The sequence below is a fragment of the Schistocerca piceifrons genome, chromosome 9 (genome assembly GCF_021461385.2).
Source record: "Schistocerca piceifrons isolate TAMUIC-IGC-003096 chromosome 9, iqSchPice1.1, whole genome shotgun sequence".
NCBI classification, from domain to species: Eukaryota; Metazoa; Arthropoda; class Insecta; order Orthoptera; family Acrididae; genus Schistocerca; species Schistocerca piceifrons.
Window position 1 is genome coordinate 21,051,751 of NC_060146.1, and position 26,336 is coordinate 21,078,086.

At 39.3% G+C, this 26,336-nt stretch overlaps 1 protein-coding gene across 1 annotated transcript in view; it reads right to left on the bottom strand.

The window, feature by feature from the left end:
- Positions 1-1,948: 1,948 nt before the first annotated feature.
- LOC124716894 (replication protein A 70 kDa DNA-binding subunit) overlaps positions 1,949-26,336 on the bottom strand; it is a 72,931-nt gene continuing 48,543 nt past the window's right edge. The window contains exons 9-13 of the mRNA XM_047243450.1: positions 19,463-19,709; positions 17,063-17,223; positions 5,782-5,865; positions 4,044-4,235; positions 1,949-2,226 (exon numbers count right to left, since the gene is read on the bottom strand). Coding sequence (XP_047099406.1) covers positions 2,119-2,226; positions 4,044-4,235; positions 5,782-5,865; positions 17,063-17,223; positions 19,463-19,709 — 792 coding nt within the window. The 3' untranslated portion in view covers positions 1,949-2,118. The remainder of the gene's footprint in view (positions 2,227-4,043; positions 4,236-5,781; positions 5,866-17,062; positions 17,224-19,462; positions 19,710-26,336) is intronic.

Below are 26,336 nucleotides of genomic sequence, written 5' to 3' on the forward strand. Positions count from 1 at the left end.
TGCAAATCTACTGTGCACTAGAAAAGTAAGGAATTCTGACGGGAAATATATCGTCATAATCAGGTATGGGCAGTTCAAACAGCCCATCTATTGGTTGACATTGTCATAGTGTCCTTACAATCTATTCCTTCATGGCAAATAATTTGATATTTGAACATACAGCAGTGGTTGGATTCAGATGATATCTTAATAGGCTGAGTTTTGAAAGGACATTATGCAGCACACTTTGAATCAAACATTATTTTCCATTCCTTGATTAACACAGACAACAATAGAAGTAGACAGCTTACATCTGGAAGCATCAATCATTTCCTTGAAATCTTCAGATGTTTCCACGGCCATGCACAGGGAATGTTATTTTCATCTTCTTCAGGCCACTAATGTGACAGAGTCGCATAATGAATGAAGAGGAAGGTGGTGGAGTTTTTACTTTGATCACAGGTGAAATCACAAAATATACAGGGAGCCCCATGAGGAATGGTCAGTAGTCACGGATATGACAATCTAGTAAATGTTGGTTCTAAAAGAGTGTATTTTAGGAGTTATGGCCACTTTTTCCATCTTCGCTACAGTGTAACATCTCTTCTACTGATGAAGTGTTACAGATCTTAAGATATTCATTTTGGAGACCATGTTTACTAGACATTTTCACTTCGAATAATTGTTCGTCAGAATGCTGACTATTGATCATTCCTCCTGGGTTACCCTGTACAGAGCTTTTCAGTGTTCTCATACGAGGTGCGAGTGAAAAAGAGACTACTTCATTTCATTTGCCCTTTATCGCAACACATTCAGGTTTAATATACAAGAGCATTCTCCTGTTGTAAGAACATTGTCAGTGAATGAATACATTGAAAGGGCCACTTAAATGTCATTGGTTGCTATATTGGGCAAGAATACATTTTTACAAGGTCTATGCAGGTCACCATGTTTTTGTTTTTCCTTGCTCCAGTTTGATGGACAGAGAGATTTCATAAATATTCAGTCTGCTCTGCTCTCTCACGGCTGTCCAGTTCTTTCCCCTTGCAACAAAATTTTGAATATCTCTGGACTTGCTTGGTTTGTTTCCCAGTTTTAGCCTCTCAACGGATCCGTATTATCAGTTTGAATTGGGCTGCACTGGACACAGAAAGGTATCAGACTGGCTTCTTATGAAAATAGTTAAAATCCGACAGGAACTTCCTTTAAACGTATTGATCATTTTTACAACAGAATATAAATTTTAACAAACTGTGCAGAATTCTTGTTTAAAGTTGGATTTTATTTTGCTCAATAAGAAGGTAGTTTATTAACCTAAGACACAGGGGCTTTTGGCTATTGTATTACTATTCATGCCAGTGATTTTTTAAAATCATTTAGCAATTCATGGAAAGGCAGCCCTGCAAGTAAGAACTGGCTGTGTTGTAGCTATAGAGAGTTGTGAGGAAAGATTTTGGCAGCAATATTCACTCAGAGCTACACTCAATTTTGAAATTAAAATTTCCACTTGTCTGCAGTAAAGTGTTACTTATTCAGACATCTTGGGTCAACAATGGTCATCTTGAAAGTTTCAAATTACTTGCTGTCTATTCATTTGTCAACATTTCTTGATCACACTATTATTATACACACACGAATAAATTTCTGGAAATGTGTCATTTAATTACTTTGTGTGTGTGTGTGTGTGTGTGTGTGTGTGTGTGTGTGTGTGTGTGTGTGTGTGTGCGCGCGCGCATTGTAAATTATACAGCTTACAGTTTTACACAAAAAAAATTTATTGTAGACAGAATGAAACACTATAGACATATAGAGAACCATGAAAAAAATACATAAAAATGTGCTCCAGGCACTATACAGTGAGACACAGTAAATAAATTTCAGGAAAACAGTGCATACTTCCATGAAATAAAGGCACTCTGTCACGAGAGATCAGTAAGAAGAGAAATAAACATGCTACAGAAATATGAAATTACATTTTGAAATGTCTCTTATTTCTGATTTAAAATTACATTACAGGTTTACACAAAGCTTAGTGAAGATTACTCAATGCATGCCAGTTCCGTTCAAGCTACCAACGTAATGTAACACTCAGTACACACTTTCCATTATCCCAGTTTTTCCAACTGTCCACGTAATTCACTAGGACATTCCATTTGCAGTCTTGATCTCTGATATCATCTTCATACAGTATTCTCTCACATCCACAGGCCTCAGATTCATCACTACAACCTTCAGTCTTGTCTCATCCTGCAACAAAAAATTTCCCGTCACAAATACAAGAGAAAATCAGGGATAATTTGTGATTTGATTTGTGCAACCCATTACACCAGACTGCTAATTTTCCAATATTTCTGTCACTTATCACCTCTGGCAAGACACCATGTATTTTGTGAAGATGATGCCCCATAAATCATAAGAAACTGAAGGGAAAAATGTTTTATTTGTCAAAAGCAGTTGACAGCTTTTTTTATCCACAACTGGCTTCAATCTTCAGATCATCATCAAGTCATTTATAACAGCTTACATAGCAGTATTAAAACTGTGGCAGCAAATAAATAATTCCTATGTTACTGCCATCAATAGTAAAATTCATTATATACTCAATCGTAAAATGAGCCAACACTGTTGACTTGTCTACAGGTTACAGTCACTTTCCAAATTTTTGCCTGGAGGCAATCTAAACAGACTGTACCTTCGGCAGATGAAATGTGACATTTTTCAAATGATTTGTGAATGTGAAAAGTTTGAGGTCGCACAGACGTTTGGAGGCCACCTTACTCTTGTAGGTGTGCAACTTGGCATCAAAAACCTAACTTTTTTTGAAGCAAAACATGTTTCACAGTTTCCTCCTAATACTGGTTTTGTGGTTATCACCAAAACATTTACAATTTTGACAAGAGTTTTGAGATGAGGTTTCAGGAATGTGTAGCCTACAAAATGAACTAAAATTATTTAACACAGAGCTGTGTGTACCAAGAGGAAAGAAATTGAATTTGAAGAGAGTGATTTACAAAAATTTTGCATTTTGTTCAAGAATAGTTGTTACAGCAGTGTGATAAAGTTCTACAGCACCTCTGTTATGCAATATCTAACTGAGAAAAAAAGTTTAACGCTTATGTACAGAAATTCACTGAGCCGACTTCTAATAAGCTTGTAACATCAACTGGGGAAGTAAACTCATTTTTTTCAAGTCTATTCTCTCATCAATCCTAAAATAACACTTTTAACAGTGGTGAGCATATGGAGCGTGGCTCTTTTGAAAAGCTTTAAACAACAGTGATGGTGACAAAATTTGTCATTAAGCACATGTCTACATTTATCCTAATGGTTTAACCACTTAGCTGCTGTGATGTTTTGGTTTAATTCAACGTGTTCATCAAATTTTTCTTTATTCTGGGTGAGCACAAAGGATGATCTCTCAAAAACACGTTTTGAATGTATAATTTGTGAAAGCAAGATGTCAGAAAAAAAAAGCTCAATTTTCTTGTACCCAGATACAAATTTCAATTTTTTGACGAGTTTTTACTTGCTATTACACATCTATGATTTTTTAAGAACTGATTAAATCCATTACCGCACATAACTGTATAAATATTGTATTGCACGTTAAATTTCCTTCACTTCAGACATATTTTACATCACCTCACCTTTGTTCACTTTCTCTATAGAACATACTTCTTTCACTTAAACAGTCTCACTTAGCTGCTAATATCTTACTTCAAAGACACCAGTTTAACTACTAACAACTGTTTTCATAAACTACTACTTCACGAACAGAAATTTGTAATCTAAATGAAAATATTTGTTCTAATTATGACAGAATACTTCAAGTGCCATGCTTTCTTTTTTTGAAAATAACCGAACCATGCACAGATGATACACAGTCAGATAATAAGGAACTTAATGTATATCAAATGACGCAATCCAAAGCATTGTATGGCATCAGCAAACTCAATTTATGTCAATGGTGGAGTTTAGTCTATAGCTAAATCCTTGATCACAGTGTTCACTACGTGATAAAAGTTAAAAAAAATTCAATGAAACTGCAATGACACATAACTTACATTGAATGTTTCAAACTTGACACGCAGTTTGAATACAAATGACTTGAAAGTTGCGTTGTTGACAATAGCCTGCACTTGGGCCTTGTCAGAGAATATTTCACCAAACTGCTCTGCCTTCATATCCAGCAAAGCCTCAGCTGTGTCCTGGAAGCAGGTCACCCACTGCTGTCCACTCCAGTCACCAATACAAACCTAGAAATAATTTCCAATCTTTAATACATCCACCCAAGTGGAACAAAAAAGGCAACACTGAAAGAAGAATGTTCTGCACAAAATTAATTATTTCTTATAACTATTAATTTCTTGTCAACCAATGTGCACTGCTATTCTTGCAAGTTCTACAACTATTCCTATACTACAGTTCTCATGTTGAAGTATATCTGGATTCAGCAAGCCATTATCCACAGGGCACTAGCACTTACACTTACCAGCCAGAATATTATGAGCACCCACTTCACAGCTAGTATGTCTACCTTTGGCACAGATAACAGCAGTGGAGCGTCGTGGCACGGAAGAAATGAAGTGCAAATTCCAGAGGGTGAGACCGGGGAGAGGGGAGGCAGTAATGAGCTCTGACGCCAAATTCAATCACATCCCAGATGTGCTTGATTGGCAAATTGGGAGGGGAGGGGGGGGGCAGCAAATCAATGAACTCGTCACTGCGTTCCTCGAACCACTACCACACTCCTGGCCTTTTAACATAATGCATTCTCTTGTTGAAAAAGAGCACGCTGTTGGAAAACATGATTGTCATGTAAGGGTGTATATGGTCTGCAACCAGTGTACAATACTCCTTGGTCATCATGGTGCCTTGCACGAGCTCCACTGAACCCATGGATGCCAACGTGAATGTTCCCCAGAGCATAATGGAGCCCCCACCATCTTGTCTCCATCCCGCAGACGTGTCAAGAAGCTGTATCCTGGAAGATGACAGAGTTGTGCCTTCCTGTTGGCATGACGACAAAATTATCGGGATTCAACATCCCGTGCAATGCTCTGCCACTGTTCAGTGCCCAGCGCCAGTGGTCCTGTGCCCATTTCAGCCACATCTCCTGATGTCGTGGTATTAACATTTGCACATGCATGGGTCGTCAGCTGCAGAAACCCATCGTCGTGAGTGTTCGTGCACTGAGTGTTCATACACACTTGTACTGTGCCCAACATTAAAGCCTGATGTTAGTTCCCCTGCAGTTCACCGCATTTCCTTTTTGACCCGTCTGCTGAGCCCATTACATCCAACATCTGTAATAAGCAGTGACCGCCCAACCACCTTATGTCTGGACATGGTTTCACCTTGGCTTTGCGATGTGTTTGTGACTCTCACCACAAAACTCCTCGAACACCCAACAAGCCGTACAGTTTCCGAAATTCTTGTGCCAGGCCATCACAATCTACCCTCAGTCAAATCCGAGAAATCACGTGCATTGCCCATTCTACACATGGACAGCACGCTCACTGATAATACATGCACCCTGAGTGTGTGTGGCAAGCAGCCATTCCTCATCAGGTGACAGGTTTATATCGGTAGTAGGTCGGTGGTCATGAAGTTCTGTCAGATCAGTGTATATAACCTACTGCAGTCACCTATTTCTGAACATTCTGTCCATGTATTAACACCATATAATTCCGCAAATACAACTTTTGAAACTGGGTGCCCAAAGAAGACAGCAAATTAACCTTAATCTCTGATCACAAGTATACCTACCTAAAACTAAATAGATATGAGAAAATCACTTACCGACATGAGGAATCTGTACTTAAAGCCAGGGTAGTCTCTGTTGCATTTCTCACACCTGTACATTCCATTATTCATGTCAATAACCTGTGGAAAGAATAGGCTTTTACTAGAACTGTAACCATTTATAGAGGTAGTTATGAACATTACCAAAACTACAAGCAGTGCTTTCAACAGATTCATTGTTTGCAGTTAACACAGAGCATTGTGAGCTACCACCTTGAAATGATTGTTTAAGTAATAATTTACAGTTTTGTTGCAACACACAAATGTATGTTACAGCCAGCCGCACTGGATTATCTGTAATTTTACATGCCTTACAATTTGTCCCTTATTGCTTTTCTGTCTTTTTTAACCATTTACCTACTGCATTATTTTTCATAGACTTTATTTGTCATCTCAACTAGCACTCAAGTGTCACTTCAGTTAATTTCATGCCACAGTGCTCACCTAATACTTTCCAACTGTGTTAAGTGAAAACTGCCACCTGATTTTACATCCAACTGTAAAACTCTAAAAAACTTGCAATAAAATAATGGAACCTTCATTTTTGACTGGTGAGTAGCTACAATAACATGTGAAGTGTACCATTTTAGACTATCGCTTTCTGAGGAGAGGAGGGGGATGAGACTATGACCACTAAAAGCTACTTTAATTCATGCTGAGACAGTAACTGTGCATATAGTTTAAAATAATCTTTGTAAAAAAGCAAAACAGGGTCATTACATTAACTTTTTATCACTTCAGAAAATGTCACTAAGAACAAATGACAACATGGATCCCAAGTTTGCCACTGAACAGTCTAAACCACAGAATACGAAATAGAAGCTTCTTCAGCGTCACGCAACATGGTTTGCTGTGTACACTAAATAGTGTAGTGCTGGGCTGTTCAAGATGATGATGATAGGATTGTGGGGCAATCTACGGCACGGTTATCAGCACCCATACAAATTCCCAACCTTTGCTCGGCCCAATCCCGCCACTTTCATGAATGATGATGAAGACAACACAAACATCCACTCACCTCGAGGCAGGTGAAAATCCATGACCCCGCCGAGAATCGAACCCAGGACCCCACGCTCGGGAAGCGAGAACGCGATCATAAGACCACGAGCTGTGGACCCTGTTCAAGGAGCAGCTATGTGGACAGGAATGCTCACACTCGCTCACCACTTGAGAAGTGAGTGCTCAAGGTGCGAGGGAGAGGCAGCGAGGGAGAGGCAGCGAGGGAGAGGCAGCGAGGGAGAGGCAGCGAGGGAGAGGCAGCGAGGGAGAGGCAGCGAGGGAGAGGCAGCGAGGGAGAGGCAGCGAGGGAGAGGCAGCGAGGGAGAGGCAGCGAGGGAGAGGCAGCGAGGGAGAGGCAGCGAGGGAGAGGCAGCGAGGGAGAGGCAGCGAGGGAGAGGCAGCGAGGGAGAGGCAGCGAGGGAGAGGCAGCGAGGGAGAGGCAGCGAGGGAGAGGCAGCGAGGGAGAGGCAGCGAGGGAGAGGCAGCGAGGGAGAGGCAGCGAGGGAGAGGCAGCGAGGGAGAGGCAGCGAGGGAGAGGCAGCGAGGGAGAGGCACCTCTTCAGAGGTGTGATCACTGTTAGATTCTGTGTAGCCTCTGACATCAGCCCATCTTCCTACAGCACAGTGAAGAATAGATCTTCTTTGATCAATTGAAGATAATGTAATGGCCAGCTTGCAAACTTCAATGTGAAGGATCGGACACATCGAGATCAATTTACAGATGGTCAGTGAAGGACGCCTATATGTTTATGATGCGGGTCTCTTGAAATGCCTAGTGCGCTTCAAAATCACTGAACACACACACACAAAAATTCAGTTTATGATGAGATTATATCTTCCACATGAAAGATCATATACACTATGAAGATGAAGAGCAATAAGCACAAATGCAAAAATTGAAGCACTGTTAAGCAATGTGACGAAAGTAGGTACTTATGACAGAGCACAGAAAGAAACATCTGAATAATTTTCCTCAATATTTCCACCATAAAAATGTACTGTTATCAGGATGAATCTCAGCAAATGCACCTGCATTTCAGATTGCTAAAGTACTGCGCAGTTTCACTGAAAGAAGTTTACAATTACATGTTTAGTGCCTGCAACTTTGAATATAGCTCCCTAGACATTTTTAAAGTTTCAGGCAGTTAGCCTCTCTAATTCACTCATTTGATGCAGAATTCAAGAAGTAGTCTGTCAATAGCATTTCTGATAAGGTAATATTTCTTGCAAACAAATTATTGCATTTCCATTGGCACTGGATGAGAGCACAGATGATTCCGAGAGCACAGATGTTTCTGACTGCTCAGTTGGTAACTTACACTCTCATATTAGGTAGTAATCTTTCTGTCATAGAAGAGGTAATGTATGATGAAAGATAACAGAAGCAGATATTCTTATGTGTTCAAGAGAGTGTTGACAATATAAATTTGCTTGAAGATTCCCGCTTCTGTGACTATAGATGGCACAGTGGCTACCATTGGCTGAAACATCAGTTTCAGGGACACTTTTACAAGTGATGTTAAACTCTTTACCCATTCCACACGATATTTTTGCAATACACTGCATTCGTCACCAAGATAATTCATGTGCCAAGAGAGTGGACATAGGAACTGATGAGTGCAGTGAATTGTACAGCAAATTTCCTCTGCAGTCATGCTCTCAAGCAATGCCAGTTCCAAAGCCTTTTTGGAAGATCTGGAAAACAGTTATGGTGATGTGCCATATCATATGAAATATCCTGACCGAATCAAAAGAAAGTCCTTGGGAGAATTTGTTGTTCTTGTGGTCTTCAGTCCTAAGACTGGTTTGATGCAGCTCTCCCTGCTACTCTATCCTGTGCAAGCTTCTTCATCTCCCAGTACCTACTGCAACCTACATCCTTCTGAATCTGCTTAGTGTATTCATCTCTTGGTCTCCCTCTATGATTTTTACCCTCCACACCGCCCTCCAATGCTAAATTTGTGATCCCTTGATGCCTCAAAACATGTCCTACCAACTGATTTCTTCTAGTCAAGTTGTGCCACAAACTCGTCCCGAATCCTATTCAATACCTCCTCATTAGTTATGTGATCTACCCATCTAATCTTCAGCATTCTTCTGTAGCACCACATTTCGAAAGCTTCTATTCTCTTCTTGTCTAAACTAGTTATCGTCCATGTTTCACTTCCATACATGGCTACACTCCATACAAATACTTTCAGAAACAACTTCCTCACACTTACATCTATACTCGATGTTAACAAATTTCTCTTCTTCAGAAACGCTTTCCTGGCCATTGCCAGTCTCCATTTGATATCCTCTCGATTTTGACCATCATCAGTTATTTTGCTCCCCAAATAGCAAAACTACTTTACTACTTTAAGTGTCACATTTCCAATCTAATTCCCTCAGCATCACCCAACTTAATTCAACTACATTCCATTATCCTCGTTTTGCTTTTGTTGATGTTCATCTAATACCCTCCTTTCATGACACTGTCCATTCCGTTCAATTGCTCTTCCAAGTCCTTTGCTGTCTCTGACAGAATTACAATGTCATCGGCGAACCTCAAAGTTTTTATTTCTTCTCCATGGGTTTTAATACCTACTCCGAATTTTTCTTTTGTTTCCTTCACTGCTTGCTCAATATACAGAATGAATAACATTGGGGATAGACTACAACCCTGTCTCACTCCCTTCCTAACCACTGCTTCCCTTTCATGCCCCTCAGCTCTTATAACTGCCATCTGGTTTCTGTACAAATTGTAAATAGCCTTTTGCTCCCTGTATTTTACCCCTGCCACCTTCAGAATTTGAAAGAGAGTATTCCAGTTAACATTGTCAAAAGCTTTCTTTAAGTCTACAAATGCTAGAAACATAGGTTTGCCTTTCCTTAATCTAGCTTCTAAGATAAGTCGTCGGGTCAGTATTGCCTCACGTGTTCCAATATTTCTACAGAATCCAAACCGATCTTCCCCGAGGTCGGCTTCTACTAGTTTTTCCATTCGTCTGTAAAGAATTCGCGTTAGCATTTTGCAACTGTGACTTATGAAACTGATAGTTCGGTAACTTTCACATCTGTCAACACCTGCTGTCTTTAGGATTGGAATTATATTCTTCTTGAAGTCCGAGGGTATTTCGCCTGTCTCCAACACCTCGCTCACCAGATGGTAGAGTTTTGTCAGGACTGGCTCTCCCAAGGCCGTCAGTAGTTCTAATGGAATGTTGTCTACTCCCGGGGCCTTGTTTCGACTCAGGTCTTTCAGTGCTCTGTCAAACTCTTCACGCAGTATCGTATCTCCCATTTGATCTTCATCTACATCCTCTTCCATTTCCATAATATTATCCTCAAGTACATTGCCCTTGTATAGGCCCTCTATATACTCCCTCCACCTTTCTGCTTTCCCTTCTTTGCTTAGAACTGGGTTTCCATCTGAGCTCTTGATATTCATACAAGTCGTTCTCTGTTCTCCAAACGTCTCTTTATTTTCCTGTAGGCAGTATCTATCTTACCCCTAGTGTGATAAGCCTCTACATCCTTACATTTGTCCTCTAGCCATCCCTGCTTAGCCATTTTGCACTTCCTGTCTATCTTGTTTTTGAGACGTTTGTATTCCTTTTTGCCTGCTTCATTTACTGCATTTTTATATTTTCTCCTTTCATCAATTAAATTCAGTATTTCTTCTGTTACCCAAGGATTTCTACTAGCCCTCGTCTTTTTACCTACTAGGTCCTCTGCTGCCTTCACTACTTCATCTCTCAAAGCTACCCGTTCTTCTTCTACTGTATTTCTTTCCCCCATTCGTGTCAATTGTTCCCTTATGCTCTCCCTGTAACTCTGTACAACCTCTGGTTCTTTCAGTTTATCCAGGTCCCATCTCCTTAAATTCCCAACTTTTTGCAGTTTCTTCAGTTTTAATCTACAGTTCATAACCAAGAGTCCACATCTGCCCCTGGAAATGTCTTACAATTTAAAACCTGGTTCCTAAATCTCTGTCTTACCATTATGTAATCTGTCTGAAACCTGTCAGTATCTCCAGGCTTCTTCCATGTATACAACCTTCTTTTATGATTCTTGAACCAAGTGTTAACTATGATTAAGTTATACTCTGTGCAAAATTCTATCAGGCGGCTTTCTCTTTCATTTCTTAGCCCCAATCCATATTCACCTACTACGTTTCCTTCTCTCCCTTTTCCTACTACCGAATTCCAGTCACCCATGACTATTAAATTTTCGTCTCCCTTTACTATCTGTATAATTTCTATTATTTCATCATACATTTCTTCAATTACTTCGTCATCTGCAGAGATAGTTGGCATATAAACTTGTACTACTGTAGTAGGTGTGGGCTTCGTGTCTCTCTTGGCCACAATAATGCGTTCACTATGCTGTTTGTAGTAGCTTACCCACACTCCTATTTTTTTATTCATTATTAAACCGATTCCTGCATTACCCCTATTGGATTTTGTATTTATAACCCTGTATTCACCTGACCAAAAGTCTTGTTCCTGCTGCCACCGAACTTCACTAATTCCCACTATATCTAACTTTAACCTATCTATTTTCATCTTAGAGTGAAACAAATATTTTTATGGACATAACTGGTTTACCTGCTGTAGAACTGAAAAATGAATGGTTTACAGGAGATGTGGCCTTCCTCTGTGACATTACACACATTGTGAATATTCGGAATTTAGTAATGCAAGATAAGAACATGTTAATTTCAAAGATGTATGACTGAATTCAGGGATTAAAGATGAAAAATGCTTTGTGGAGTAACAGCTACGAAATGGGAACACTATTCATTTCCCCAAGCTGCCTTCCTTAACAATAGGGGCAGAGCAGTATTAGAAACAGTACATAATACATTCCTGACCTCCTCCACAAATTTGAGACTCATTTCCAGGGGTTGGAAAGTCAACTGTCTGTTCACTTAATGCTGACAATGCTAAAACTGAGCAACAGTTAGAACTTCTGAGACTTTAGCCTGTCAGGCAGTTGGATGACAAGATTCACAACAAAATTAACTCTCTCTTTCATAGGATTTTTTTCAACATAAATTTCCAGTACTTTACAACTCTTTAACTCTGATTATTTCTATGCCTGGCTCTACATATTTGTGTATGCAACTATTTTTTTCCCGATGACGAGAACAGAACCCTTCCCCCACAGAATCTCACTGCTAAAACATCAACTTAAAAGCTCCTCTTAAAAGTAGCAGCCCTCAGAAAGTGGTAACAGACCACTGATGGTTTAGAGAAAAGCAAGGAAGTAATATCTGTTGACATCTTGTGTTTTACTGCTTAACATTTGAATAAAATGGCCACAAAATACAATTTTGCCAATTTGATTTTCATCCTAAATGGTTCTCATCATGAAGATGTACCATTCTTCAGATGTACCATATTTCGTACTTAGCTGCCCCACATCCTGTGCTTCATTAATAGATTTGCCACAAAATACTTTCATAAGTCAATGTGAAGTGATAAGCTCTGTAGATCATGAGATTAGCTACAACAGAGGTAGGCACTTTCCTGAGGACCTTTTCTCTTCTGAAGCTACCTTGCTCCAATTCCTCACTCACTTCCAGTGCCACTTCTTCCCCCCACCTCCAGTCACTGGCAGCCGCACTGCCATTCACTGCTGTGGTGTGAACCTGTCTGAGCTGACAGGTGAACAGGTCTAGCCTACTGTACACAGAATGCTGTGCTCCACTTATTGCCCACCAAGCTCGTGCCAGGCAGTCAGCAGAATGTTCACATTATCATCATTTACAGATTTAGTCTCTAGTGTTACAGAAGTCAACTAGACCTCTTAAATCGAGATGTTGGCACTAATTGGTAACATTAGGATCTCAGAGGTTGAAAATACCGTTACAGTTGTAAAGTTCTTTTATTATCACACGACCAGTTTCGTCTCTTATATGCCCATCTTCAGGTGTTGTAACTTGGTGCTGTGACCCCGAGCTCTGCGCTCCTAGGTAGCACACCACACCTCGCACATTTCCACCGCAGTGCTCGGGGCTCACAGCACCGAGTTATGACACCTGAAGATGGGCGTATAAGATCCCGAAACCGGTCGTGTGATAATAGAAGAACTTAATAACTGTAGCGGTATTTTCAACCTCTGGTATAATGCTCAGTTGAGGATGTTCCTCCAACAGGATTGTTTCTATTATGATCTAATGAATTAAACCGGTTGTAACACTATAAGTATGTATCAATACAGTTGTGGTAGTTCTCAATCATTAAAATTAGTAATCCTGGATTTCCCATTGTTCGGAAAGAATGGTTACACTGTGCAACAATGGCAAATGTAAATCAAATGAAAATAGCCAATGCCTACCAATTCTAACCTGCTGATCATAAATATCACAAAGACAATTCAAAAGTAGCTCTAGTTTTAATTTTACACTGTTTTATTACAATGAGATAATTACATATGGATTTTTATGTCAAGTTTAAAATCAAAGATTATAATGGTTTGTCAACGTCATAACTAGTAACAATGGGTTACATTATTGTCCCTGGTCTTACTTGTGTGCAATATTTTGGATATGAATATTTTGATACCAATTTTAGTGATCTTTTTGTCTCCCTCCTCTTCAACTTCATTGACTTTATTAATGTATGTAATAATTTTTGCATGTTTGTTTCAAGATTAACTACCAGTTGTTCAACTTGACTGCTATTTAAGTAAACAAAAAATGCCACGGGTTTGTGTTAACAGTGCTGACAATTGCTAGGTGTGTGGAGAAGTGACATTTCCTTGACAAAACAGCAAATAACTCCATTGATTAATATAGCTTAGAGTTGTTATTTTGGTTGCAAAATAAGTGAACAGGATAAACCCTGGGCTCCGCATGTGTTCTGCAACACTTGTGTCAGAAACCTCAGGAATTGGATGCATGGGGGAAGGACGTTCAATGCCCTTTGCAGTGCCCGTGATCTGCCGTGAGCTGACGAACCATGTCAGTGACTGCTACTTTTGTATGGTTCCTCCTATCAAGAACGGAATATTTAAGAAGAAGATGAAGATGAAGAAGAAGAAGAAGAAGAAGAAGAAGAAGTGGACAGTGACCCATGCTAACATTCCATCTACCATACGTCCAGTTCTACATGGGGAAGGATTGCCAATACCTGAACCACTGACAGAGTACAAGATTACTTCTGATGGGGATTTTGAACCTCCTGAACCATGCACATCGCAAGATCCAGAGTTTCTTCCAAATATGTCATCAACTGATGATCCACAAAAATTGTCCTCAAAATGAGTTAAGTGATCTCATTAGAGATTTGGAGCTCTCTAACGCAAAGGCTGAAATTTTAGCATCAAAATTGCAGCAGCGCAATTTTCTGGAAAGCAATGTAAATGTTTCACTCTACAATAGAAGATAGCAACACTTCATTCCTATTTTTAACATGCAAGATAGTCTTGTGGCATGTGTAGACATAAATGGTCTAGTGAAGGCTCTCAGAATTAATTACAACCCTGATGAATGGAGACACTTTATTGATTCGTAAAAGTTGAGCTTAAAAGCAGTGCTTTTACATATTGGTAATGAGCTTCCTTCTGTTCCAGTTGGGCATAGTGTACATATGAAAGAGTCATACCAAAACATGAAAATTTTACTAGAAGCCATCAAGTGTAATAACTCTCAACGGAAGATTTGTGGTGACTTGAAAGTGGTTGCACTGCTATTAGATATGCAGTTAGGGTATACTAAATATTGCTGCTTTCTCTGTGAATAGGATAGCCGAGTTCGTGCATCTCATTACAGTAAACATTAATGGCCCACCATAAAATCTCTTCAACCAGGTATAAATAACAATAAGAGTGAACCTCTAGTAGACCCTAAAAAGATTCTGCTCCCTCTCTTGCAGATCAAGTTGGGTCTCATGAAAAACTTTGTTAAGTGAATAAAAAACGATGGTGATGCGTGTAAGTACTTAAGGCAAAAATTCCCTTATTTAAGGGAGGCATCTTTGTAGGTCTACAGATTCGAGAGTTTTTCGGAGACCATACTTTTGATTGAAACATACAAGGTGATGAGAGGCATGCATAGGAATGTTTTAAGACAATCTGTTGACAGTTTTTAGGGAACAAACAAGCAATAAATTACAAGGAAACTGTAAGTAACATTTTGTCAGCTTACGAAAAACTTGGTTGCAACATGTCATTGAAAATGCATTTCTTACATAGTCATCCTGACTTCTTCCCCAAAGATTGTGGTGCAGTAAGTGAGAACATAGGGAGCAATTTCATCAAGATATTGCCACATTTAAGAAGAGGTATGCCAGAAAGTAAAGCCCTCCAATTTTAGCAGAGTACTGCTGGACTGTCATAAGGGATGTTCCTGAGTGTGTGTGTAAATGTCAAGCCAAGCGAAAATGGCCATCTTCTGAATTTGTCTCTGAACAAAATATGTAATTGTATATACTGTACATATGGACATTTAACATTCGTAATCCTTTACATACATTTGCGACCAGTTAATTTATATATTTTCTTCTGTGCTTTATATAGTTCTCTTACAAAGTATTTTCATTCATGTAATATTATCTTCATTTTTACATAATATTTTACCTTTGTATTTCCAGAATGGCACTGAAATTTATCAATGCATAACACATAACATCATTGAAGTAATTATTCACTTAAAATTTGATATGCTGAGTCTTGGAACATGAAAGTGTATTTCGTTAGCAAGTTATTTAAACAAAAATGTAGATTACTTTTTTAAAAAACTAGAGCTAAATATCTATGAAGATGATGATTTTGTATCATTTTATACTGAAACAAACATAACTATCTCAAAATCATGCAATTTACACACTTTCACTTCAAATTTGTCATTCAATGTTATAGTCAATATTATATTAAATTAGTGATATCAATATAATGGAAGGAAACATTCCACGTGGGAAAATTATATATATTATATATAAAAACAAAGATGAGGTGACTTACCGAACAAAAGCGCTGGCAGGTCGATAGACACACAAACAAACACAAACATACACACAAAATTCAAGCTTTCGCAACAAACTGTTGCCTCATCAGGAAAGAGGGAAGGAGAGGGGAAGACGAAAGGAAGTGGGTTTTTAAGGAGAGGGTAAGGAGTCATTCCAATCCCGGGAGCGGAAAGACTTACCTTAGGGGGAAAAAAGGACAGGTATACACTCGCACACACGCACATATGTGTTATATTAAATTAGGTACCTCTAGAAATGAACACACAGTTATTCCCAAGATGATCAACCTACTCTATTTCTTTCGGCTGCTAAAAAAAAAGAGGGGCAAAAAATATGAAGAAGAAGGAGAAGAAGAAGAAGAAGAAGAAGAAGAAGAAGAGAAAGAAAGAAAAGAGGTAGAGACATTATTCAAACCATTTTCTGACCACCAAAGAAAATTATGGAGATGCTGTGTCCACTGAACGTCAAGTCTTTGTTTCAAGTGTTCCTGGAATTTATAAAATTCCTTAAGATTGCGGTTGTGATTACACTGCTCAGCCTACACGTGCAATTTCAGAATACTGCACAGAGTACAAATGTCACATTATATATCACAATTTCAACAAGTCTACTGGCATTCTGTCATCAAAGAATCCACTGAGATTGGAACCTGCAACCAGGACAGCAGCTATACCCTTAACGGAGTACAGATGCTCCATGCAAAAAGGCCAGAGGGACATTGCTATATTCTTGAGCACACATATGGAAATTCTGTATCTTTGTGACACCATCTTAACAAAATTCAGCCAACTAAATGAAGTCCACACAGTCAACAGATAATTCCTGACAATGACAACAAAGTAAATTATAAGAAGTTCAGGTTACATACATATCTGTTGTGCCAATAAATTGGTGGAACATTTATCCAAAGACTATATAAATATTTGTACCATTCTAAAGTCACTTGCAGCACACAGTTGCACAATCACAGGACTCACAATTTAGCAACATGCAACATCCATTGTAATGGCAAAGTGATCTGTGAACGAGTTAAATGTGTCAATAAATACATCAGTTAAATCATACAGTGAGAGGTAAGTTAATGTTATCCACTATAAACAATACATAAAGAGGGGTCACAACGAAATGGAATATAAGAATTTTCTGAGGTGAGCAGCTGTACTTGACAAATTTAGCATTTCTTTGCATCAACCATAGATTTTCCAGTGTTATCATTACAAACATTTGATGAAGTATTAATAGTTACACCAAATAACTCTTTGAGGCAGCTTCACAAATTACTACAAGTCAAAATGAGTTAATCAGCACAGTAATGCATAACTCACCTTCTTGTTGCAGTTCTCACCAGCACAGGACATGTACATACAGTTCTCACTGCGAATTGTTGTTATGGTGGCCTTTGTCTGGCAGTAGTCTGCTTTCTCTCCGCTGCCCATCTGCTTATCCCGGATCTCCAGCAGAGTTGCCCAAGGTGTCAGACCTCCAGCTGTTAAGTTAGAACACTAGTAAACAATGGGGGAAGTGACTAACAAAGGCTGAAAACACACATTCAGTAATGAAAAAAATTACAATGCATTTACAAGGCTTTTGTCTTCAATTTTGTTATGGCAGTGTGCAAGTAAAAACGATGCTGCCTCACGCGTTCTGGGCAGAGAGAGCGAGAGAGAGAGAGAGAGAGAGAGAGAGAGAGAGAGAGAGAACTCATCACTGTCACCAATACACACACTGTGTATGTTCGTGCAACATACACCAGTCATTGCTTATCCCAGCTACAAGGTTAGGCACAACATTGTGCCACTGTTTATTTCTGACTACCCAGGCTAGCTGATGGGGGTCCTTAGCTTCCCATCGTGACCAACCCCAGTTTCCTGTGAAATGCCAGACAATTAGTATGTGTTTGTACATTAAACTCTTAGTGGTCCGGTTCCATCTGCAACTTTTAAAAATGGTAACAATCAAATTTTGCTTTAAACTTGGAAAACCTGCTAGCAAAACGCAACGACTGAACAGCCATTTGCTAATTAATGTCTGTCAAAATGACAAGTGTTCGGTGGGACAAAATGTTATCGGAAGACCAGCATTACGCCGACAAACTCACTCCGAATGCCCTCCAGCGTCGAAATGTGAAAGCGGTGTTTCTTGTATGTGAACTTTTGAACACGGGACATAAAATGAGTGTTCATCTGATACCTCAGGCTGGGTGTACCCAAAGCCACTATCCAAAAGACTGTAACCAACAATTGCAAAGGAAGAAATTGTACGCACTGGTACCGAACATTTTGACAGATGAAAAACAACAAACTGAGTGTTCATTTGTGAAGAACTTCTTTAACTGTTTAGAAATGATGCTACTTTTTTTTGGCGGAGTTATAATGGGAGATGATTCTTGGGTTTGGAATGACTAATGGAGTTGCAAGTGGCACAAGTTGCAGTCACCACACAGCAAGAAGGCTTACATGAGCAGATTCAAAGTGAAGGCAATGTTCACATTTTTTATGCTAATGGTATTGTCCACCATAAGTTTGTATCTGCCCGACATACTGTTAGCGCTGCTTTTGATGTGCTCAAAAGCCTGAGTGGAGGATGGGTGTGGGGTAGAGAGGGAAGGGGCGAGGGTGGGGTGGAGAGGGGGCAAGCTCCAAACTGCCAGAGATGGTGGATGTGTGCGAGTGATGTGCACTTGCTTGAGTGTGTGTGTTTTCGTTTCTGAAGAAGACTTCAGCTGCTAGTTTAATGTGTACCAATCTTTTCATTGTGCCTGCTTGCAACTCAGCCTATTACCTGTATGCTGAGTAGCAATTGATCCTTTTCCTAATTTGTTGATATTACAACTTAAAGAGTTTCCATTGTCTGAAATTCACGTAAAGCATGGAGCTTCACAGTGTCACTCCTATAACCCCCCGCGCCCCTCGCCCCTTTCGGCTGCTTTTATCATACACTGTAAGGTACAATAAACTATATGTTCCACAAATATCCTGCTGCAGAGCTCACCGAGAACTGGAAGGCACAATGATACTAGAATCTTAATACCAACCTCTAAGCTGATTGTCTATTGGAATCTTGTCAGCTTCACAACCTAACAAGACTGGTTGGATAAGGTCCCCTACGGTGCTAATTGTTGTTTCTGTCTTATTGCATTTCACATCCAATTACCTACTATGGACGCTGACAATTTCATACACTTATAAATTTTTATTGCAACAGCAAACGATAAGTTTTCATCAATAACACTGCTGCAAAGGATAGATATGATCATTTTTTTTAAAAGTCTCCCCCCCCCCTTCTGTAAAGAATGTCCTTAATTAGCCTACTTGCAATAAGTCATTCTCAATTATTAGTAATTTAAAACATTTCTCACAGAGAACAGCAGTTTGGCAAAAAATACTTTAAAAAGGCACAAAACAGTCTTGACTGCAAACACACATTCATTTTATGGTAACCGGTTTTGTTCAGTTTTTGACCATCTTCAGACTGTCATACGATGACTGTCTGAGGATGGTCAAAAACTGATCGAAACTGGTTGCCACAAAATAAACGTTTCTGCAGTCAAGACTTAATTTCTCAATCATCAATGAGATCAACCTATCACAATTCTGTCTCTAAAGTTCTTCAGAGGGCAGTTTTACACACACACTCTCTCTCTCTCTCTCTCTCTCTCAATCAAATACCAACAAATAACTCAAGAATGGCATTCTTTCTGTTAAAGGGAGCAAGTAGTTACTCACAGCCTGCCGCTCCCAGCTGTTTGGCTGAAATGTTTACGTGTTCCTGGCTGTGGCCGACACTGTCATACCAGCCACGCAGCCTGTGTGCCTCTGGTATGTCTGGGTTGACTTGCAGGGTGCTCGACATCAGAACTGATGCCGATCGCCCACCACCAAAGTCTGACTGTTTGACACCCTTAACTGCCAGCACAGCACCAGGTGTCTCAGAGAACTCTTCGGCCTGCTCGCCCCACAATGTCAGTGCCATCTGTGGGACAAAGTTTAGCCTGTCAGCAGTAAGAATAATCTAACAGCACTGCAAATTGTGATGTGGCCTCTACTGAGACATTCTGCATCAACTGCCTAACAAGAAAACTATTTTCTTTGATCTTTCTAGAATTTTGACATCAACTCCCTACAGTGCTGTAACATATAAAGTGTGTAACACTACGAGCTATTGTCTAACTGAAGTGCCTGTAAGTGAGTGCGAGGCATTCTAGTATTCTAATCCTGAGGTAGTTATGTTCAATTCTTGCTAGAAGTAATTTATTTGAATTCTACACTGACCTTCAAACTGCACTACTAAACCCATGATAATGCAAGTACTCATAACAAATTAAAACTTGATAAATTCAAAATAAATAAATAAATATAAAATAAAACACCATTTTGTATCTTAGAGACTGTCCTCATTTGTAAACATAATACCAAAAAGGATATATACATGATACCAGGTGTCCCTCTTAAGAGTAGTCTGGCACTCCTCTATTGTTTCAGCAGTTATCTCCAATATCTGTTTTTGCCACATGTAGCAGGTGTCAGCTCTAACAAATACTGCTCATCATGTCTTTCATGCAATGGGTAGCATCAAGCGAAAGTGTCGATTTGTTTCACATTATAAACAAAATTATTTTTAAAGTGAATTTTACATGCCTGTTCGATAGTGTGGGCCCAAATTAGTATACCGTATTTACTCAACTCTAATTCCCACTTTTTTCTGTTTTTTTGTAATCCAAAAAACCGTCTGCGACTCAGAATTGAGTGCAACGTAAGCGGAAGTTCTGAAAAATGTTGGTAGGTGCCGCCACAACTAACTTCTGTCGTCGAATATATGTAGTGCTACTCAGGCATGCTTTGCAGGCACAAAGATAAATACTGGCGCCAAAACCTCTGCATCAGTAAATAAATTAAAAAAAAGGTGGAAGACCAGTATTTTTCTCTGCCCCGAGTTTCGACCAATGCATTTTCATACATTATCCAACAAAGTAAATACAAATTCCATATTGTTCATCTTCGAATGTAACAGCATTTCAATGTACTACGAAAATCTGACTGGCAAGACTGTTTGGAATGTTTGTCAATATGGCCAACTCTACGTTCTGAATTATTTCCTACCTGTGAGAAGAGATGGTTGCTAATAGGAACTTTTATGAACTGAATCACATGCAGTATTCTCTTCACCACAAGAATAATACAAATATAAATATTTTGCCATGTATTGTTTCGTGTTTGCAGGTATCTCATTTAAATCCTGTCTGCCTAATAAACTACGAAACCAGAGTGAAACAACAGCAAACACAGAAGAACATAGATATCATGTCATGTTTATATTCGTATTATTCTTATGCCTAATAGTGATACAGTCAGAAATGAAGCTCGGCTATTGACTAGATTTTTAAATCTAAGATGACTAATTTCTGTGCAGAATGTTATGTACTAAAGAGGTGTCTGCAAAGATTTTCAAACGGAGAAAACTTTTCGCTAAACTCTTGTTCAAAACTTCTATCATATGCAGTATATTATTTGGTTCTTGTTGATCATTATCAAAGAAAGCAGCAGTGCAAGTAACAACAAATAGCAGTCTCTTGCCATTGTTTCGCTAATGAGACGATTCCTCTTTTTTTAAAAAAAAAAAAAAAAAAAAAAAAAAAAAAAAAAAAAAAAAAAAAAAGAGTGGCGGTAGCGTGCACAAAAGCAAGCCATGCCGCGAGCGGCAACAGGCAGTAAACAGTCATGCGACAAACAGTGCATGACACAGCACAGTAATACATTTTCAGCTTAGAGTAACGTAAACACCTTTAACAAAGAGAACAGCGCTTATGAGATCAAAGAAAAATAAACAATCAATTCAAACCAGACGAAGCACATGAAAAAAGAAGGGTACCCGTATAAATACGGATGGAGCGCCTGACGCATAGCAATGGCTACCTGGTAAAGCTTAACTGCTAAGCTTACGACTCTAAGCAAACTACTGTAGCTGTATCGTCATTCATTCTACCTAAATTGTGTCTCATATTACAATGGACCAACTTTGTTTCGATTTGGAGGTGCAGCCTAAAACTTTTCTCTCCCCTTGAATTTTGAGTCTCAAATTTCAGGTGCGGCTTATATTAGGGAATTTTTTTTCCCTTGATTTCGAGTCTCATTTTTTAGGTGCAGCTTAGATTCGAGTAAATACGGTAGTGTGATATTCATGTTATCAATACTTATTGGCAGGGATGCTGAAAACATGAAAAATAACCAGCACTCTAGAGGAGACAGCACACCCTTGGCCCTTGTTGACTGCTACCTCCACATAGCAGCACTGCTCATTCGCTGCTGGAGTACTGGTTATTACTTGTGTTTTACTGTCCCTGTTAATATGTATAAATAAAATGAATATCACACTGAATTAATTTGCTACAGCTCTACTGAATGGCCACATAAAATTCAACTCTCTCTCTCTTAGCAAAGACAAAGTTGCAACTGTATCAAACACCTGATGACTCTTAGGCAGGACACCATGCATGCACGCGTGTGTGTGTGTGTGTGTGTGTGTGTGTGTGTGTGTGTGTGTGTGTTTGTAAACTGTTTCATTTAACAGCAAAACTTTTTGAATTTTTGGCCCAAGCTTCATTACACAATCAGTGAGTAAAAATAAAATAATATACTTTTATTAAAAGAAGTAGAATTACATATTTCTAAACATTTCAATTTGATAATACGGAGTTCAAATAAAAGTTATGAAGAAAGCTGCTTAGTGGGAATCAAACATGGTATTCTACAATTTAAAGAGGAAAAACATTACTCAGTTACAAGCACTTTTGTCAGAAATTTGTTCGAAACCTTTTATATGCCACAGCACTCAAGAGTTTTCCAGAAAGTAGCAGACACACACCCTGCAATATATGACATGTTATAACAGACAACAAACTGGATGATGATGATGATATTATTACTATTATTATTAATTATTATTATTATTATTATTATACACTAGATGTGGATTAAAATAACTTTTGAATTTCTTCTCAACAGCGAGTAGTTTGCCTTCCGTAATGTTCGCATATGCATTGACAATGCGCTGACGCATGTTGTCGGGCGTTGTCGGTGGATCATGATAGCAAGTATCCTTCAAATTTTCCCACAGAAAGAAATCCGGGGACATCAGATCCAGTGAACGTGCGGGCCACGGTATGGTGCTTTGACGACCAATCCACCTGTCGTGAAATATACTATTCAATACCGCTTCAACCGCATGCGAGCTATGTGCCAGACATCCATCATGTTGGAAGTACATCGCCATTCTGTCATGCAGTGAAACATCTTGTAGTAACATCGGTAGAACATTACGTAGGAAATCAGCATAAAATGCACCATTCAGATTGCCATCAATAAAATGGGGGCCAATTATCCTTCCTCCCATAATGCCGCACCATACATTATCCCGCCAAAGTCGCTGATGTTCCACTTGTCGCAGCCATTGTGGATTTTCCGTTGCCCAATAGTGCATATAATGCCGGTTTACGTTACCACTGTTGGCGAATGACGCTTCGTCGCTAAATAGAATGCGTGCAAAAAAATCTGTCATCGTCCCATAATTTCTCTTGTGCCCAGTGGCAGAACTGTACACAACGTTCAAAGTCATTACCATGCAATTCCTGGTGCACAGAAATATGGTACAGGTGCAATCGATGTTAATGTAGCATTCTCAACACCGAAGTTTTAGAGATTCCCGATTCTCGCGCAATTAGTCTGCTACTGATGTGCGGATTAGCCACGACAGCAGCTAAAACGCCTACTTGGGCATCATCATTTGTTGCAGGTCGTGGTTGACATTTCACATGTGGCTGAACACTTCCTGTTTCCTTAAATAACGTAACTATCCGGCGAACGGTCCGGACACTTGGATGATGTCATCCAGGATACCGAGCAGCATACATAGCACACGCCCATTGGGCATTTTGATCACAATAACCATACATCAACACAATATCTACCTTTCCCGCATTGGTAAACGGTCCATTTTAACACGGGTAATGTATCACGAAGCAAATACTGTCCGCACTGGCAGAATGTTACGTGATACCACGTACTTATATGTTTGTAACTATTGCAGCGCCATCTATCACAAAGCGAAAAAAGTGGTCCAACTTAAACATTCATGTTTCTTTACGTACTACACAAATATGTAATAAAAAATGGGGGTTCCTATTTTAAAAACGCAGTTGATATCCGTTTGACTTGTGGCAGGGCCATCTAGCGAGCCAAGCATAGTGCCATCTGGTTTCCCCCTTCAAGCTAGACAAGTTTCGTTTTTTGTAGTTTTTTCATTTGATGCTTATTTCGTTAGATATTTGGCCTGGTCACTATCAATGGACCACCCTGTTTGGTGCAGAGCATCCAAAATATACACTTCAGAAGAGGCAGGGTTCCTTCCAGCTTCCATCAAAGTTAATTCCTTCTGCATCTTAGATCTTGTGCGTGTTTTTAAAACATGGTTGATGATCGTCATTGGAAAGAAATAATAGTACTTCTGTAAATTTAAATTTTTAGGATGTGCTGAGCTACAATTACCTAACAGAATTTTTTAATCCACTGCCATTTTTGCATCTAGAATATTCAATTGTTTTCAAATGCTTCTGACATCACCCCTGAGTGTTGCAGTTTGTGAGCAATGTTGGCACATTTTTAAAACAACTCTGATTCCCTGATCACAAAGGCCTTCAATTTATCAGCACCATCACCACCGATGTATAACCTTACCGTAATGTGTACTTTATTATGTTTCCTCTGTGGCAATTTCTGCCTTTAAATGCAGGTGTTTTACTCAGAAGAATATTGAAGACTATACTTATGCCCTTTGTTCATAATGGCGTTTAAGTTCTTTTAACTTACCACTCATCCATCCACCAACAGGTATTTTGTTCACATTGTTTTCTTTTTCACATACAACTTTGTAATCACATTACACCACGTCTTAAATCACTAAACCCACCTATCAGATGTGGATAGCACTCTGTCTTCAGGCCACAAGTGGCCCATCAGGACCATCTGACTGCCGTGTCAGCCTCAGCTGAGAATGCCAACAGGAGGGGCGTGTGGTCAGTACACTGTCGTTACAATGGTTTTATTTGACCGGAGCCGCTACTATTCGGTCGAGTAGCTCCTCATGTGGTATCATGAAGCTGAGTGCACCCCGAAAAATGGCAACAGTGCACGGCGATCCGGACGGTCACCCATCCGTGTGCCACACACACCTGACAGTGCGTAACTTCGGTGATCTGATGGGAACTGGTATATCCACTGCGGCAAGGCTGTTGCTCACAGATGTGGATAAGTCCTCAATTATGAGTATACTGCCCATCTCCAGCGTCTTCACGTATCACACCGTTCACCAGGATGTTTGAACAAAATTTCTGAAACCAGTTCTTTGTAATTTCTTCCAGCTCTGCATATCTGAAGTAACTTTTGTAGTTCTTTCTTCTTGGATTTGAACCACATTTGTTTGCACTTTCCAAAACTTAGTTACTTTTTTTATTGATGGTATTCAGTGTGGACACAAGTCTCCCTACACTACGTGCAAGTTCAACACACATTCCAGGATGAATCACAGCTTCCCTGAGAATTTTTACTTTTTCTTCCATCTGAACTGTCTTCGCACCTACATTTATAATATTCTGCACCTTAAAACTCAAACAGAAAAATCAATGTTGTTGAACATCTAACAGCCATAAATGTATTAGCTACGAGCAACACTACACACAATTAAGATTCTCTGCTCGGTGGCTGATGGGAGTTGCTGTGGCAACATATCAAACAGTCTCTGTGTATATCTAAAGCTTTCTTAGTGCACCCAACCTTGTCAACCTTAGCTAGTTGATGATAGTGTTTAGTGTGTCCATGTACAGTAAACCAAACTGTATTAGTAGTTACAAATACTGGACAGTGATTATCCACTGTGTGTAATTATAATCACAAGGTGAAGGTAGCACTGAAATAATGTGGTTACAGTAATCACAGTGGACAGTACTGTCACTGGAGACAAATAAATATTGATGTACATCATCTTCCAAATTGTATTGAAAATTACTCCTGTGAGCCACCACATCAGATGCCCCCTCGGAGTGAATAATTAATATATTCTGTTAGCTTGGCCACAGCAGCAGCAGCAGCGGATGCTCCACTGGCGCCATTAACTGTTCTGACTTACAATGACAAATAACCGATGCAGATCTAGATAGAGGGAAGCTCATGGCGTGATGTCTGTGTAAAGACCACCACCACGCTAGTGTCATTTTATGTGAAAGACTTTTCTCCACCATCAACATTGTTTGCTTAAATCATAGGATACTTATAAATCTGATAACACAGAAGTGGGCACAAATTAATGCTTTTAACATAGCACATTTAATGGAACCCAAGAAATACGGAAACATTATGTGAAAGTGAGATTATCCTGTATTTATCAAACCCTTTTTTTAAAAGAGCAAAAGTTTATTGGAACTGCAATGTCAGATTAATTCTTTTTTGATTTTATAATGCCATAAACATGTGATTAGCGTTACTTTGGAGGGGAAAAAAATGTTTACCACTTTTTCTCACCATGCATTAAAAATGATAAGAAGGAATAGAT